At 36.7% G+C, this 18,497-nt stretch overlaps 1 protein-coding gene across 5 annotated transcripts in view; it reads right to left on the bottom strand.

The window, feature by feature from the left end:
* MTRF1 (mitochondrial translation release factor 1) overlaps positions 1-18,497 on the bottom strand; it is a 52,305-nt gene that overhangs the window by 29,017 nt on the left and 4,791 nt on the right. For 2 of the 5 annotated variants that reach the window (XM_031958444.1, XM_031958446.1), the window contains exon 2: positions 135-551. In XM_031958444.1, the coding sequence (XP_031814304.1) occupies positions 135-551 (417 nt within the window). Of the gene's footprint in view, positions 1-134; positions 552-925; positions 2,532-2,778; positions 2,885-18,497 lie in introns of those variants that run through there. The other 3 variants (XM_031958445.1, XM_031958447.1, XM_012546297.3) reach the window with 3 other exon arrangements.

Here is an 18,497-nt window from a genome sequence, read left to right as displayed (position 1 = left end):
CAATAAAAATCATTTTAAAAATATGTAACAGGGACTTCTGAAATTTTTTTGAGTGAAGAAATGATGTGATAAGAATACTAAAATATGCATGTTTTTATATATATATATGTGCATATATATGTATATTTACTTACTTTTACACATTGATTCTAATTCTTCAATTGCTTTTTCAGACTCTTGAATTTCTTTATAGATGGCAGTAAACTGAGCCAACTCAGCATGTCTTTTACTCATAGTCCTTCGATCACCTTCACTCACCGAAATATGATGCAATAATCCATCAAGTTTCTGATATTCTCCACTCAAGTCCTCCACATATTTCTGTAGTGCTTTATGTTTCCACAGTATCTTGGTATCTTGCTGACAATATTGCCTTGACCAGTTTCTTTGTAATGGAAAATAATATATATGGTTCCAATTTGGCCTAAAAATGCACCTCTTTAGGTTAAGTCTGTTTCTTCTGGATAGATGAGAAAGATGGTAGAAGCGACATTGCTGGTAATAATTAACTGAAAGTATCCAAAAATTCAGGTAACGATTCATCTCAGCACCTGAAATTTTGTAAATACAATCACTGAAACAAAATCTACTGCTTCTATTACTTTAGCAAGAAAATTACAAAACAAAATTGACCTCAAAAATCTCTTCTAGTCTCTTTGCCACTTAAAGTCTTAATACTTAGCAACCCTTAAAATAATTCCTCCATGTTTCAAGTAGTAAAATGGGAGTAATCAATTGATTGAAAGCAACTTCATTTTCTATCTGCCCATTTCTGCTAATCAACCTAATCAAATGATTTGGACTACTGATTGAAGAGGACTATTTATTAAGGGTTATGAGGTTTATAAATAACACCTTTTCCATAGTGACTCTCACTAACAAACTAATGAGCAGAAAAGATTAGAAACAGCTATTTTAAAATTACCTCCAAATTCCAAAGACTGGATCTTACTGCATGGCTGAACAATTGGAAAATATTTGACATGTAGTATACAAAAAAGTCAAATTCAGAGTTCAGAATTCTTTCCCCTTTATTGTAATGATTTTCTGCTTCTTTAATTTCTCCCATTCTGTTATCCTTTTTCCACTGTAAGAGTTCCCAGTTCTTATGCAGAATGTAGTCAATAGGGAAGAAAGTTCTAGTGAAAATAGTCCTGGTAGAGGATCTTTTGAGACTAGTGGGTGAAAAAAAATTGTTAATAATGAAGTTTGGAGATTTTTTGTGTAGGAGCAATTATCACTTATTACTATAATAGGTAACTTATGTATAACACAATGGTTTCATAGGACAGTAAAAAGAATAAAATTTTATGGAAATAGATAATATAAGAAAAATATATTGTATCTGGAACCCAGACGTTCACATAGAGTTAATAGACAAAAGCAAATTGATTTGAATCACAGGAAAAATATAACTCAGAAATACAAATTAATCAGAAATCAACTATGTAGGGTTCTGTGATTAACTTAGAATATCCTGATTTATATGATGCTTTATATATTATATTTATATAATATGATACATAAAAGGTAATATGCATGGAATACTCTATATATTGCAAAGCAATCAACATAATAAAATTATTTTTAATAAACTGATTGATTGAATAGATATTTGACTACCACAATAACTCTGTGGGGGTAGACTGAACTATTATTCCCAATTTTAAAGATGGGGAAATTGAGGTTCAGAAAAGCTTAAAATATCTACAAAACAATCAAATTCAGGCTATCTGATTTCAAGCGCAGCTATCTTTTCATAACACCGCTATCTTTAATTAAATTTCATTAGAAGGAGCCTATAACCAACAATGAAAAAGAGGTAGTAGGAAAATGAGAATTAAAACTACTCAAAACCACAGCTGAAATTTCTGGGCTGCTTTACAGCGGCTTCAAGTAAATTTAAATAACTCTGTCCCAAGAACTCTCAGACAATCGCTTGCGCCAGAGGGGAAAAAAAAAATAAAAAAAGGAAGGAACCATATATTTTAAAATGTTATTTCAGATTTTCAGGAGAGATTGTAGACCTAGGACTCCTCAAAGTCACGAACTTCCCTGATGAGAAACATAAGCTATTATAATTATTCTAAAATCTAGAATTAAGGGTTTCTTTGGCGGTCGAGTGAAATTCTATTTTCACGCTATTTTGCAAATTAAATTAGAATAATTATGATTTTGTTTTAAAATTCCGGCATCTCCCACACTTGCCCCCGACTCTCTGCTTCTAAGGAATACAAGGCAGCAGGAACAGCCCCTCTGCCGCCCCCCAGACATCAGACGCTTGGGGGCGGGCAGCCCCTTTTGCATCGCTTCTGACAAGCTCAGCGAGCGCTCCCTGCGTGCAGGAGGGAGCCTCCTCCGCCAGGGGCTGGCGTGAGGTGCAGCCGTTCCGCGGGGCGAGAGGAGGAGAAGTCACGCTCCTGATGTAACTCTCTTTCCTTCTGGAGCCCGAAAAGCTGAAGGAAACGCAACCTCTGCAAAGCTTTCCGGGTCCTGCTTGCGAAACCAACGCGTGAAAAGGGAAATTAAAAAGGGGAGCAGCGACTTGCTAAGCGCCAGCCTCTTCCACAGCTCCCCCCCCCCCCCCCGTCCTAAGGGTCACTTCCATTTCTGGGGAGCCCTCCCAGGACCCTCTAAATCTCCACAAGTTTCCAGGCTACTGCCGTCATTTTGGCAGTTCATTCCCCCCCAGAGAGAACGGCGGGGAAAGATGGAGCCCCAGAGGATCATAAGTGACAAGGACAAAAGCAGAGACACAACTAAAAACCTAGACTTTACCTTTATAAGAGCGCAGCCATTGAAAAGGAAGGGGGAAATAGAGAGGGAAACTACAACTCCCAGAATTCCTGTTGCTGAAGCATAAACTACAAATCCCGGCATGTTGTAAGGGGAAGCGGAAAAGGGAAAACAGACCAAACGTAAACAAAAGGTACCCGTTTTAGCGCAGGTAACCTTCGTTATTTATATGGTGCTCAGATTTAGGATCAGTGTTACGTTAGGAAATTGTTATATGGAATGTATTTTTGAAATATCGTCATTTAATTTCAGTTTTTCCATCTGAGAGAATATCCTTTATTATCAAAGGGATATCCTTGGCTGTATAGAAACCTTTAAAGAGAAAAATTAGTTGTGCTTATTACCTGTGAATAGATAGGGACTGGATTTGTGACTGAAGGGCACAGCAATGCTAGTGCTAAAAACCATTACATTGAATCCCCAATCCCTATATTTATGCCCACCTGCATTTTTTGTTTCCTTCACAAGCTAAATGTACAATATTTCAGAGTCTGATTCTTTTTGTACAGCAAAATAACGTTTTGGTCATGTATACTTACTGTGTATCTAAGTTATATTTTAATATATTTAACATCTACTGGTCATCCTGCCATCTAGGGGAGGGGGTGGGGGGTAAGAGGTGAAAAATTGGAACAAGAGGTTTGGCAATTGTTAATGCTGTAAAGTTACCCATGCATATAACCTGTAAATAAAAGGCTATTAAATAAATAAAAAAAAAATGCTAGTGCTTAGTTTGACTGGATGATTTCAGTGGTTTGGAGAACTCCCAGGTTAACAAACTCTGACAATGCAGGTTAGATTTTCTCTATGATTTAATTTGAGTATTGCTATTGTTTATTCATTTCAGTCATGTTCTACTCTTTGTGACCCAATTTCCAGTTTTTTTTTGGCAAAGATACCACATCTGAACAATTAAATCCAAAACTTTGTTTTCCCCTGAAGTGTCCAAATAATCAAATCATCTTTTCTGTAACTGAATTATCTAGAAAACTGTCACATTCTTCATTCCATTTTGTATATGTGGACCTTTGACCCAAGCACTAGAAACTGACTTCTTTAATTTCTTTATTTTAAACTGCATTTTCTTCTTTTTGTTTTTTAATTTTTTATTTTCCCCAGTTATATGTAAAAAAAAATTTTGTCTCTGGATATACATGTATATTCATTTTTTTTTTTACATCTTTCCTTATGAGTCATGTTGGGAAAAACTACAAGGAAAAAAAAAGTAAACATAGCACGTGTTGATTTACATTCAGCCTCCATAGTTCTCTCTCTAGATGCTGGAAGTGCCTTACATCTAAAGTTTTTGGGATTGCCTTGAATCACTGAACTATATACTGCTATTGTCTCTGTATCCCCAGGGCCTAAAACAGTGCCTTGTTCAATAAATGTTTGAAGCCTTAGAACCCAGAAAAAATATTGACATTAATGATTTGACAAATGCAGAGATAAAAACCTTCAGATACAGTGGTAGAACCAAGTCCATTTAGAATGACTAAATTAGGATAACTGTTACAACTGAAACATTTACTGTCAGTCACAAGAACTGAATAGTTGAATGTCTTCAGTTCTTTTGTCACATCACTTCCTTTAAATACACATCATATTTTTGACATTCTTTATGAATGCTAATATGGTCTCTTTTTAAATCTGAGTTTAAACTGTGGCAAAATGCATTAAATTATTCAGTTCTGCATAAACTCAAAGAAGAAGAATAGGAGACCACTTAATCAATAAACATTTATTAAGCACCTACAATGTGCCAGGTACTGTACCAAGAGCCTTAGGACAAAAGGCACCTAGCAGATAGGACTGTTCATTCACTTTACTCATTAGGGAGGTTAAGTAATAGAGATAAGTTGTCAGGTGATTTGAAGAAGGGCAAGAAAATCACCTTTGGAGTAATCTTGGTGTCTCCCAAGATTGGGTCTGTTCCAACTTTAGGAGATAGATGATAATTATGATCCTCCTTTTACAACTGAAAAAGGAAACTGAGGCAGACAGGTTAAGGGATTTGCCCAAAAAGTTACATAGCCACCAAGATGCCCACGATGGATAATTAAAACCTGAATCCTCTGCTAATTCTTCAGATATGGCTGTGGTAGTGATGGGGGTGAACACTGAAACTGTGTCCCTTTTAATCTGTAAAAGAAGGGAGATTCAGGGTCTCAGACTCTCCCCTGGAAAAAAATTTTTCCTAGATAACCCTCTCTCCAAGTTAAGTGGTCTCACTCGGAGATCTCAGCCTGATAGTCCTATTGAGTGACTTGAAACTCCAAGATAACTAAGTTCTTTTCAACTGGAAATCTAGGCCTGGGGAATTGATTGAAGCCCGAGCCTCAGACTGCTAATAAAAGAGAACTCTGAACCCCAAATCTTTGCAGAAATCTGAAACAGGAATTTGCTTTGCCAAGGAAGCTCTCTTCCTAGCAAAGCTGCCTGCCAGAACTTTTGACCACTGTGAAGATATTCTCTTCTTTAGTGTTAACCTTTGTTATCTCCCTGACAGAACCTTTTGCCACTAAGCAGTCTGTTCTCCTAGCAAATCTGGCTTCTCAATGCCAATAAAATTCTCTTTTGCCACAGATTTTTGGGTTTGCAAATTCTTTCGCATTGGACCTGATCCGGCCAGCAGGGATTCTCCACCCCAATTCTCTCACGGCTTCACAACAACTAGCCTCATCGTTTGCTCCTCATCAGTAGGAGTAAAACCCACCTTCAATTCCGTTCTTTCTCTCCCTGCCGTTCTGCTACTAGCAGTGTCCACATTCATTCTGGTTTTCCATGCCATTTTGTTACTAGCATCTACCATTGTGCTATTCCCTTCACAGCCTCTCTGGTGTAATTTACCCAGTAATATATACCCACTAGAGTAGGAATGTCTCAAATCCAAAATAGATTTCTAGCCTCGAATTCATCAGTTACTATCCTTGACTTAATTTTTCCTGATTCAGTCTTACTTTCTTCATCGAATGTCAGGGTAAAAGGAATAGTCAATTTGATTTGTGCACAGGTGTTCGTTCCCTCAGTTCCCAGGCAAAGCAGGGAACTGCCTCCACGATAACACCCAAGGTTGGGGTATGTTCATCCCTGAGAAACGGCCATAATTACCCCTCAGTTACATCCCAGATTCAGGTATATTCCAGTACAATTCCTAAATTTTGGAATCTTTCATTCTGCCATGAGAGGCAAGCTGATTGATCTCCAGAGTTAAGGGGCTGTTATAGCCTGGTTTATTCTACCTCACAGAAGGGAATAGGAGAACAAAGCATTGTAATGTTATTTTGGGAACAGGAAGAATTTACTCTCATGTTTTTCCATTCCCAAAGGGAATGGTACTATCTGGGCATGGAGGAATCTATAAGACAAACATAGAGATTGCTTTTTGTTCAGACTATTTACAGAGTACTTTACCAATTCCATTCAGGCATTGCCTTAAGTCCTTGACTTGATTCCAAATCTTTACCTATTACATCTATTCCCAAGTTACTCTTTGCATTTTCTAAATGTCCAACCCTTGTAACAAATCAAACATTATTCCAAATTGGACATGCATAAATTCTCTTTTCTCTATTAGGATACAAATACTGTAACTACGTGGCTATGGCTAGTCAAGCCTCTATAATTCTATAATTTCAAAGCATCAGATTGAATTATTTGTGGGGTATTTTTCTCAGTAACATTACCTCAAATCTTAACCCAATGTCCCCATCTTAAGTCTCAAATACTGTTATGGCAGGGAAGTAGCATTAATACTATATAACCTCTGTCCTTCACAGGATTGATGAACTCTTTACAGGGAACCTACTCACACTGGAAATTTGGTGTCCATTCACCAACCAGCTCCTGTTTATCCCCAAACCAGTGGAGCCCAAAGTCCTGTGGTATATGGGGTGATGATCTCATCTTCTAAAACAATTTCCTGCTGAGAATGGGTCACCCTAGAGGGATGAGCTGGGTCATCCGACACAGTCTCATTTGGAGAGGTTTGAGTTGTTGATGATCTAGTGGGTTGAGTCAGATTCCTGAAGCTGATCAATACAGTTGTCTAGTGCTGGTCATTGGAAGGTGAATTGATCAAAGCCTAGAGGGGAAACAAACCTCAGAGAACTAGAGAGACAGCAAGTACAATGAGTAGAACCCTTATTCTTGGGAGGCAGATTTACATCTTCCCTGAAGATTGTGTAAATAGCTAGTAAATATAATTTCTTTTAATAGAGACTACATTATAATTCAAAAGCAATTTTGAGAAAGGGGGAATGCCATCAGAATAAGAGGTATTCACAAAATCCTTCCTTCCCAGTTCTCATTTACCTGTCAAAAGCAGAATATTAAAAAGGGGTTAACCCAAACTTCTTCATGAAGCATATGTATAAAACCTCTTTGTCAGTATTCTTTTTTCTTTTTTTTTAGACAAATATCCTTCTGAGTTTCCACTGGCTCTGGGATTAGAAGCTGACTTGATGATGTTTAAAAACCACTCAGAAAAGGGGGAATATTCCCCCTTTTTTGCCAGGGCTTGTAGGATGGACTAGAAAAGGCCAATATAGATTGGCCTGCAGCTTTTCATAACAAATAAGTTATTCAAAAGAAAACATATAAATGCCACAGGATGCACCATAGAAATAATAATTATTTCCACATTGCTAATAAATTAAAATAAAATTGACTTTCCCATTGTGATGTATCAAAATGTTCCTTAAGTTACATTCCGCTAAAATAACTCGAATACACTAAAATCCTCTAAATCCTCTTCTCTAAATCATACTAAAGATGTTCCAACTTTAGTTTCAATAATCAATAAAATAACAGGACCCATATCAATTGTTCATATATAATTTTGAAACCTTTAAGGACTTTATTTCATACACATACACACACACACACACACACACACACACACACACGTCATGCAAATAACCCATATATAGCTTTCACTGTTAAATTTCAGATTAACTACCAAAAATCCTAAGTAAACAAGAATTTTCAGAAATTTAAAGGTGAAGAGATTATAATTTTATACCTAGACTAAGCTTTTTCCAAATCTGGTAAATTTATATATTAGGAAAAGGGACCCTAGAACAGGGTCTGAGTCTTTCCCCTGACTGTCCAACCCCACCCTTTTCTACTCTTTGAGTTACTATGGGCTTTTCCCTCCACACATAGTAATTATCAATTTTAAGTTCCAATATTATGACAGTAATCCCAAATAACTTAATTAACAATTTTACAATTTTCATAAATGAAAGCCAAATAGACATAACATAGCCTATCACAAATAATTTATAGTCAAGTTTCTAATTTTAACACACATCAATTTAGACTTATTTAATATTATATATATATATATAATTATATATAAAAATGTAATTAGAATAATTTAACATGATTAAATATATTTATTTATTTATTTATTTTTATTTAATAGCCTTTTATTTACAGGATATATACATGGGTAACTTTACAGCACTAACCATTGCCAAACCTCTTGTTCCAATTTTTCACCTCTCCCCCCCCACCCCCTCCCCTAAATGGCAGGATGACCAGTAGATGTTAAATATATTAAAATATAACTTAGATACACAATAAGTATACATGACCAAAACATTATTTTGCTGTACAAAAAGAATCAGACTCTGAATTATTGTACAATTAGCTTGTGAAGGAAATCAAAATAAATATAATTATTTAAAAATCAATACTTTGTGAGATTCTTTTTTTAATTAAAGCTTTTTGTTTTCAAACTATATTCATGATAATTTTTAACATTTACTCTTACAAAATCTTGTGTCCTAATTTTTTTTTTCCTTCCTACTACCACCTCCCCTAGACAGCAAGTGATCTAATATATGTTAAAAGTGCAATTCTTCTATGCATTTTTCCACAAATATTATGCTGCTCAAGAAAAAGATCAAAAAGGGAAAAAAAATGAGAAAGAAAACAAAAACAGACAAACAACAAAAAAAAAAAGAGTGAAAATACTATGTTGTGGTCAACATTTGGGTTCCCACAGTCCTATCTCTGGGTGCAGATGGCTCTCTTCATCACAAGACCATTGGAACTGGCCTGAATCATCTCATTGTTAAAGAGAGCCATGTCCATCACAATTGATTATCATATAATCTTCTTGTTGTGCTGTACAATGATCTCCTGGTTCTACTCCTTTCATTTAGAATCAGTTAATGTAAGTCTCTCCAGATCTCTCTGAAATCATCCTGCTGATCATTCCTTATAGAACAACAATAATATGCCATAACATTCATATACCATAACTTATCCAACAATTCTCCAATTGATGGGCATCTGCTCAATTTCCAGTTTCTTGCCACTACAAAAAAGGAGTTTGTGAGATTCTAAATGAATGTTCCATTCAAACTCAAGGACCTTAGTAGTTTCCAAATTCACACAAACCAGAAAACGATCAAGTCCCTGTTTCCATCTCAAGAATGCAGGCCTTTTCACCTGGAGGTTATCACTAACACAGCCCCATAAATCTCTTGTTAATGTTAATATAAACTTCTTGCCCTTTTAATTTCATTAATTGCTATAACATTCAACCTTTCTTGTCCTTTGTTTTTAAAACCACTTTTTAAAATTTTTACTTTAAATATATTTCTTTGTTAAAGGGAGAAAGACAAACCTTAAGATTCAGAATCTAGGTAATATCTAAATAATTTTAGACAAAATTTCACAAAATTTAGGACACATATCCAGCAGAGCTGACGAAATTTTAAAGCATAGCTCACACAATTTTTACAGATTGCCCAATATACAATTTAGAAAACAACATAGTACCTTAAATATATTTCATTTAATTAGAAGATACAAACATGTGACCTCTTAGGTAAAGTTACCAGAGAACTTTGTTTCAATAACTATTTTATTATTTCTCCTCCTCTTCCTGAGGCCAAGTGAATCAAAACAAATAGAGATTTGAACTTCTAGTAGCAATATTTCAGTATTAATGCACACATTTCTAAAATCTTAATCCCAAATGCATCAATTGAAAATAATTCTATCATATACAATTTAAATTCAAACACACAGAAATTTAGGTCACATTTTAGGAGAAAATCCTTCTTCCCTCCCCAAAATGCCATTTTTTAAAACTGTGTGAATTTTTGAAATGGCAGTAAACTATTTGAGACCTGAGATGGTGACATAGGCCCCTGGGAGCAAAATGGCAATGGCTCTTATCTCACCCCTAAATTTTGTACTCTTCTTTGAATCTATGTGGACTGCACCTCTAGGGAAGGGGGAAAGATTTTAAAGTGTAAAGTGGATTTCCCCAAGCCATGTGAAGAGAGAGAGAGAGACTACAGCATTTTATAGAACCCAGAATCCCCTGAAAAAGTTTTTGAGACTCTAAGGGGGTCAGGGACATAAGGACTCATCTAGAGAGAAACTGAGGCTACCTCCAGAGCATGGGGTGGAGATTTTTTGGAGTGCCTATCATGCTTTGGAGAGGCTGGACTGGACATAAATCTTCATGCATCCACCCTAGCCATTCCCCAGTTCCTTTCAGGGAGACAAACTTAAGAAAATTTCAGATAAAACTAGTCAATAGTCAAAGGATAAGAACAGACAATTTTCAGACAAAGAAATTAAAACCATTTCTAATAATATAAAAAAATGCTCTAAATCACTATTGATCAGAGAAATGAAATTAAGATAACTGAGATACCACTACACACATCTCAGATTGGCTAAGATGACAGGAAAAGATAATGATAAATGTTGGAGGGGATGCGGGAAAACTGGGACACTGATACACTGTTGGTGGAACTGCAAACAGATCCAACCTTTCTGGAGAGCAGTTTGGAACTATGCTCAAAAAGTTATCAAACTGTGCATACCCTTTGATCCAGCAGTGTTACTACTGGGCTTATATCCCACAGAGATCTTAAAGGAGGGAAAGGGACCCACATGTGCAAAAATGTTTATGGCAGCTCTTTTTGAGGTGGCCTGGAACTGGAAACTGGGTGGATGCCCATCAGTTGGAGAATGGCTGAATAAATTGTGGTACATGAATGTTATGGAATATTATTGTTCTGTAAGAAATGACTAGCAGGATGATTTTAGAGAGGCCTAAATAGACCTACATGAATTGATGCTGAGTGAAATGAGCAGAATCAGGAGATCATTATACACGGCAACAGCAAGATTATACAAAGCTCAGTTCTGATGGATGTTGCTTTCTTCAACAAAGAGGTGATTCAGGCCAATTTCAATAGAAAGTACTATGGGGACTTTATGTGGATCACAAGATAGTATTTTCATGTTGTTTGTTGTTTGCTTGCTTTCCCCCCCCTCATTTCTTTTTTCCTTTTTGATCTGATTTTTCTTGGGCACCATGATAAATGTGGAAATATGTATAAAAGAATTACACATGTTTATCATTTTTTTAGATTGTTTACTGTCTTGGGGAAGGGGCTGGAAGGAAGAGAGGAAGGTTTGGAACTCAAGGTTTTGCAAGGGTGAATGTTGAAAACTATCTTTGCATATATTTTGAAAATAAAAAGTTAATGAAAATAACAAAGAGAAAAATTCAGGTTGGAATGCATCAAGATGTCTTGACAGGCAAATAGAAACTTATGGAAATACAAGACAAGAGCTTTTAAATCCTAAAATGTCCAGATCTTTTCCTTTGTAATTCAGCTGACTGAGATAAGGATATTACACAAAACACAAACTTATACTCACACAAACACCAACTGCTTTTAAATTCCTTTTCTTTCTATATGGTAGTTGTTCCTTTTGTATTTCCTGGAGAAGAATCTCTTTTCTTACAGAACCCCACTTCTTTACTGCTTCTTTCCTAGGTTTTTTTTTTTTTTTTTTTTTTTTTAATATCCCTTGTGTAGACTCTTCCTGCAATCCAGCATGGAAATCTCCATACTCCCAGTGCTCCCATATCACTAATATTTACTCAACCCTAGTTTTCCTGACATCCCCTCTCTTCCAGGACTACATGAGAGATATATCTCCCATTTGTAAGAAAAAAATTATCTTACCAAGAACTCCACTGACTTACTCATAAATGAAGGCGAGATTTATTTTACATTCTTGCAAGAATGGGTGCCTAGGTTAGTAGACACATCTTTGAAACTCCAAAGGCAGGATTTTATTTCCCATCCTGAAGCACAAGTCCCTCCTCTGATTCCCCATTAATTGGATGTTTCAGAAGTTACAGGACCTAAATCTCCATCCCTCATTATATAACCAGTCCCTGGTTACTTGTAACCCACAAGAAGCTTACTTGTAAAGTCCGGATTAGCTCCCTGGAGGCCTCAGAATCAGCCAGAGTCAGGATAAGCAGGATAAGTCCTTGGTCTTTAGGGGGAAAAGTGAAGGAGATGGACGAAACTGCCAGGAGTTTTGCCAAGGATCCTTCAGAATCTCCACGAATCTCCACACTTTCTCCTCCTCTTCCTGAGGCCAAGTGAAGTTTTCTGCCTCTCTCACTCCACCCCTAATCCTTACCTATAATTCTCTTAACTGCAAGAATTGAACTAGCATCAACTCTGAGAAGAGAAATTCCAAACATGCTAATAGAGTTATTGTCCAATAGGTAATTAGCTTTAAGTGCTCCTCTGTCTGATTCAAGCACATCTTTTAAGAGTTTCAGCCTTTTATACTTTCTTTTGGGGGAAGATAACTAACCTCCACCCTTGATTATTTTTTGATATCCATGTAGTTTTCAATCTTCTAATTTAAGTTTCATTTCTTCAATTTAATTTTTTTAACTGTGGAAACCAAATAAATGTCCATGTATTTGTCACAGTGAACAACAAAAATGTGCGGGAGGTAAAAAGCAAGCAAACGTCAGCCCCTTCTATCAAAGAGCTCAGTCTAATGGGGAAGATTCCATGCAAGGAGTGATATACAAACAAGCAAGCTATGAAATTGTAGTTTGGGAGAATTCTGTGAATTTTGCTCTCAAATTCTACACATAATATTTTTTCATCCAAAAAAAAGGGGGGGCCTAGCATCATAGATTTTGAGTCAAAAACAATCTTAGAGATCATCTAGTTTGAATTTATCATTTTACATTTGAGAACTGAGGCCCTGAGCAAAATGACTTACTTGTTCAGAATTGTAATTCATCTTTTAGTTTTGAAGAGGACCAATAACATCATAAAACTATTGGATTTAAGTGACAAATTGCTGCACAAAGTTATTTTTCACTCTCCTACAGATTGATCAGAGTCCATGTGGTAAGACAAAAATCATTAGTTACGACCTGGAAGGGCTTAAGTAGGAATTGAGACAAAAGATGGCTTAATTTATTATCACAAAAAAATATCAATCTGGGAGGGGAAGAACCTGAAAGCTTTAGACAAGAATGAAAAAGTAATTGCTATTTACACTCTCTGGGGGCTATAACTGACCATTCAATGAAAACCAGAGCTAAATAACTGGAGTTTAAAGATCAATCAAATAGCTCCATTTGAAACACAATGGGCTGGTACAGAGAATCACTGACTCCTTTAAAACCATTATTTTTTTTAAGATCTCTTTTTCAAAGATTTACAGGAACTGATACTGAATGAACTTAGAAGAAGCAGGAAACCATTGCACATAGCAAGATAGTGTGGTGATCGGCTATAGCAGAATTGGCTCTTCTCAACAATTTAGTGATCCGATCTGATCCAGTGACAAACTTGGGATGGAAAATGCTGTCTGCAACCAGAAAGACGATGTATGAGGACTTGTATGAATGAAGACAGTCCCATGGGAATATAGCTTTAAACTATACCTTAATTATTGTTGGAGGGGATGCGGGAAAACTGGGACATTGATGATGTGGGAGTTGGAACGATCCAACCATTTTGAGAGTAGTTTGAATTTGCTCAAGTTTCAATCAGTCATCCTTTGATCAGCAGTGTTAACTGGATATTCCAAAGAGTAAGAAGAAAGGACCTGAGACAGATAGTTTGAGCTGAGTGGTAACTGAAATGAATGATGTCCATCAGTTGAGAATGGCTAATAATTGTGGTATAGATAGGAATATTACTGTTCTGTAAGAATGACCAACAGGATGATTTCGAAGGCCTGAGAGACTTACGAACTGATGCTGAGTGAATGAGCAGGACCAGGAGATCATTATCTTCAACAACAATACTAATGATGACCAGCTCTGATGGACAGGCCATCCTCAGCAAGGAGATCAACCAAATCCTTTCTAATGGAGCAGTAATGAACTGAACCAGTATGCCCAGAAAGAACTCTGGAGATGACTAAAACATTACATTGAATTCCAATCCTATATTTTTGCCCACCTGCATTTTTATTTCTTCACAAGTAATTGTACAATATTTCAGAGTCCATTCTTTTGTACAGCAAATAATGTTTGTCATGTATACTTATTGTGTATCTAATTTATATTTAATATATTTAACATCTACTGGTCATCCTGCCATCTAGGGAGGGTGGGTAAAGGTGAAAATTGGAACAAGAAGTTTGGCAATTGTTAATGCTGTAAAGTTACCCATGCATATATCCTGTAAATAAAAGGCTATTAAAAAAAAAAAAAAAAAAAAACAACTATACCTTAATTGTGATTTGAGACTTTATAATAACAAATAGAGCTATAACTTAAAAAAAAAGTTACAGATGTTTGTCCCCTCCTGTTTCCCACCACCTCTTAATTAACATTTAAATACCTCTCTTTTTATTCTCTTATTTCTACTGTTTAGAATGTAAGGGTGGACTCCCCCAATGGGAGAAAAGAGAGGGAGGGGGAGGGACTTCTGCATTCAGATTATTTAATTTTGTGTCTTGCTGTTTTGACTTTGCACTCTTTTACTGACAAATACCTTGTCAGGTGGGAGATGCCCTTTCTCCAATGATCACAATAAGCCCCTTTTTGCTTTTTCTTACTCTGAGAGTCTCTTATTGTTTTTGTGGTTCAATATATCCCACACAGACTGAATGTGAATCACAACATAGTATTTTCATCATTTTTGTTGTTGTTTGCTTGATAGAATGATGGAGATTGAATGAAAATCAAAGCATATCATTTTCACCTCTTTTTTTTTTTTTAATTTTATTTATTTATTTTTTTATTTACAGGATATATACATGGGTAACTTTACAGCATTAACAATTGCCAAACCTCTTGTTCCAATTTTTCACCTCTTACCCCCCCACCCCCTCCCCTAGATGGCAGGATGACCAGTAGATGTTAAATATATTAAAATATAAATTAGATACACAATAAGTATACATGACCAAAACGTTATTTTGCTGTACAAAAAGAATCAGACTCTGAAATATTGTACAATTAGCTTGTGAAGGAAATCAAAAATGCAGGTGTGCATAAATATAGGGATTGGGAATTCAATGTAATGGTTTTTAGTCATCTCCCAGAGTTCTTTTTCTGGGTATAGCTAGTTCAGTTCATTACTGCTCCATTAGAAATGATTTGGTTGATCTCGTTGCTGAGGATGGCCTGATCCATCAGAACTGGTCATCATCTAGTATTGTTGTTGAAGTATATAATGATCTCCTGGTCCTGCTCATTTCACTCAGCATCAGTTCGTGTAAGTCTCTCCAGGCCTTTCTGAAATCATCCTGTTGGTCATTTCTTACAGAACAGTAATATTCCATAATTTTCATATACCACAATTTATTCAGCCATTCTCCAACTGATGGACATCCATTCAGTTTCCAGTTTCTAGCCACTACAAAAAGGGCTGCCACAAACATTCGTGCACATACAGGTCCCTTTCCCTTCTTTATAATCTCTTTGGGATATAATCCCAGTAGTAACACTGCTGGATCAAAGGGTATGCACAGTTTGATAACTTTTTGAGCATAGTTCCAAACTACTCTCCAAAATGGTTGGATTCGTTCACAACTCCACCAACAATGAATCAATGTCCCAGTTTTCCCACATCCCCTCCAACAATCATCATTATTTTTTCCTGTCATCTTAGCCAATTTGACAGGTTTCACCTCTTTTATTAATGGTTTTTCCCTTTTGTTCTAATTTTTCTTTCTCAACATGACTCATATGAAAATATGTAAAAAATGAAATGTACATGTATAATTGTTGTGTCACAGTTCCCTTTTATTGTTCTGCCTCAGTTTCCCTGGTTGCAAACCCCCTCTCCCCCTCTCCCTTTTCTGCTAATTAGAACTGAGATTATTAGGGCTGTGGAGATCTGGCATTCCACAAGATAAACCTACAAATGTTCTATCTCAGATACCTAATTGGTAACTCTAAGTCTAGACTTCCTGGCTCTAGTTGGACACCTCCTTAATTCCCAGTTAGTAAGAATTTATGGTCCTACCCCCAATCTGTCAAAACCCGATTGATGGTCCCTGCCTGGAGATTCCTGCTCACCAGAATTTGGACTCCACCCCCACACCCCCAGCCTTTGTTTAGCTACCCGAGCTAAGAGCTATATATATATCATTGAGAACTCACATTTCGCTGCTGGATTCTTGGAGACTATAGTCTCATTCAGCCCTGGGAACAAAAATGGATTCTTTTGGTCCCAGTAAATCTCTCCCTCTCAGAAATCGAAATAATATATTAAAAACGCTCTAATCTCTATCTTGCCTCAGTTTCTCTGGCATTATATGATAATCTAAAAGACTTTTTCCCAGAGGTATATTTCAAGAAATCATAACTAAAACTGTACAGAACAAAAAAGTGAATTGTCCCATATTTTAGAAAAATAAATCTAGTCAAAATCCCCAAATAACTTATAAAATACAAGCATTCAAAAATTACATTTTATAGACAGAGCATTCACACATAAGGACATGGTTTTTTGCTAAGTGAAGAGAGGGAACACATATGATGAGAGGTTATAGTTGTATGTAGCTGCAAGGGAGGCAAAATAGACATTTCTAGCCTCATCTTTCCTGACCTTTCTCCAAGAGAGAGCTTTATTCTATGAAACTGAGGCAGTCAATAATTTTTACTAACCACCTTGATTTATTCAAGCCTCCCTACTGAAGTGAATTGGGAGAGCATAATTTTCAAATTTTAACGAGTAAATGGGAAAGTGTTTATGAAGTAGCAATTTTAGGAGAATGGTTTGAGACATGAAGGAATTATGTCAGAGATGTTTATCACAGATCATTTATTACATGAAATAACTCATGGTGTAAACCAAATATGACTAAGCAAAGCGCAATCATCCATGATTAGGCTACATTCTTCTGTTTTGAAGGACTTTTTTAAAGTTTCAGAAGAGAGGAGGAGCAAGGGCAGGATCTGGGGATAAGGGGAGGAACCACAGAGGAGTTGGGAAGGACTAAAGAAGAGGCCAGGGAGGAACCAAGAAGGAGCCATCTGGAGTCTAAACTGGTCAGATGGCCCCAGACCTGCCTGATATGGCCTTCTGAAAAACAACCTAGCTCAGGGATAACCTGGTAAGACTGATGTATGTGGGTTTTTGAACCAAAATGATGGGTGATGTAGATACCAGATGATGGTAAGTATCAAAAGTTGGGGTTCAATTATGTGAAGAATTCACTATGGTCATTCTCTTTGGCAAAAGGTAGTTTTATTTAGGCAAATAAATAACAGACAAAATGAAGAGATACAATAGACCCTGGCAATGGTAAATATGAAACAGTAGGACAGTATATGAAAGACAAGTTCCTCAGTGGAACTCACAATTCCCTATTAGAAAGACAGTACCCCATAAACTGGGTACTTAGTTGGCACACTGAATCCTGAAAGGAACTTAGTACCCTAATAGAGTTAGCTGTAAGGAGAAGTGGGGTTCAGAAGCATAGTGGAGTTAGGGGAGATACCACGGTAAGGAGAAAGATACCATGAGGCAGAGTGCCATAGCAGACTATCCTAAAGGAAGGGCATGAGATATAGATTTTACAGGGAAAATTTATCCTCAGGGACATGACTGAGATTTCTGACAGGGCATGGCAAAGTCTGCTTGAGACTGCTCAAGACCTCTCCAGAGCATGAGTCTCAGGAGCTTGATATAACTTGGATTTCAGACTGGATGACCTCCCCACAGAGCTAAAGTGAAGTCTCTATCAGAGCCTTCTCCCTGCCTGCCTCAGGGATCAATTTTTAAATTTCTCTGTCCAGCCTACCATTAACAAGACCACTATGAGATTATCCTCTTCCCCCTTATTGTCTTTATAACCCCTTCTGCTTAGCCCCCCCTCCTCTCCCAGCTCAATTCTCAGGTCTAACATGCCTTCTTGGGATGAATAAACCCCATGGATAGAACCTAACTCTTTTTCTTAAACCAAACTCTAGAAGAAGGTTGAGAATTCCTACCAGGTTTCCCCCCCGCCCCCAAACTTAGTCCTGGGGTCTGGCTTGTTAGTCCTGGGTCTGACTTGCAGAAGAGCAGTGACAACACCTCCTTGGAGTCTGTCATATTCAGAATTACATAACTACCAAAGTAGTAAAGTACCTGGGACTCAAAATACAAGCAGTTGAGTTTACAAATTCAGGATTCTTTCCTTTGTGAGGATCCAAGACCATATCTCTCTTTTTACTAATAAGAGCACCTTGTTTTCCAAAGCTAAAGACTAGCAAATGATCTATAACCTGGGCTTGGTATAACAATAATCCTTTGTGTTCACCTTCTGGAGTAATTCTGGGCAACTAAATCACAGGAAGAATGGTCCCTGAGCTCAGCCAAGTACAAACAGGCCCAGACATGAAGCCTTGCTATGAATTTTGAAATTAAAAATAGAGATTG

This window comes from Sarcophilus harrisii, chromosome 3 (assembly GCF_902635505.1).
Source record: "Sarcophilus harrisii chromosome 3, mSarHar1.11, whole genome shotgun sequence".
NCBI classification, from domain to species: domain Eukaryota; kingdom Metazoa; phylum Chordata; class Mammalia; order Dasyuromorphia; family Dasyuridae; genus Sarcophilus; species Sarcophilus harrisii.
Note: the sequence above shows the minus strand (reverse complement) of the source record. Positions and strands in the feature narration are given on the sequence as shown.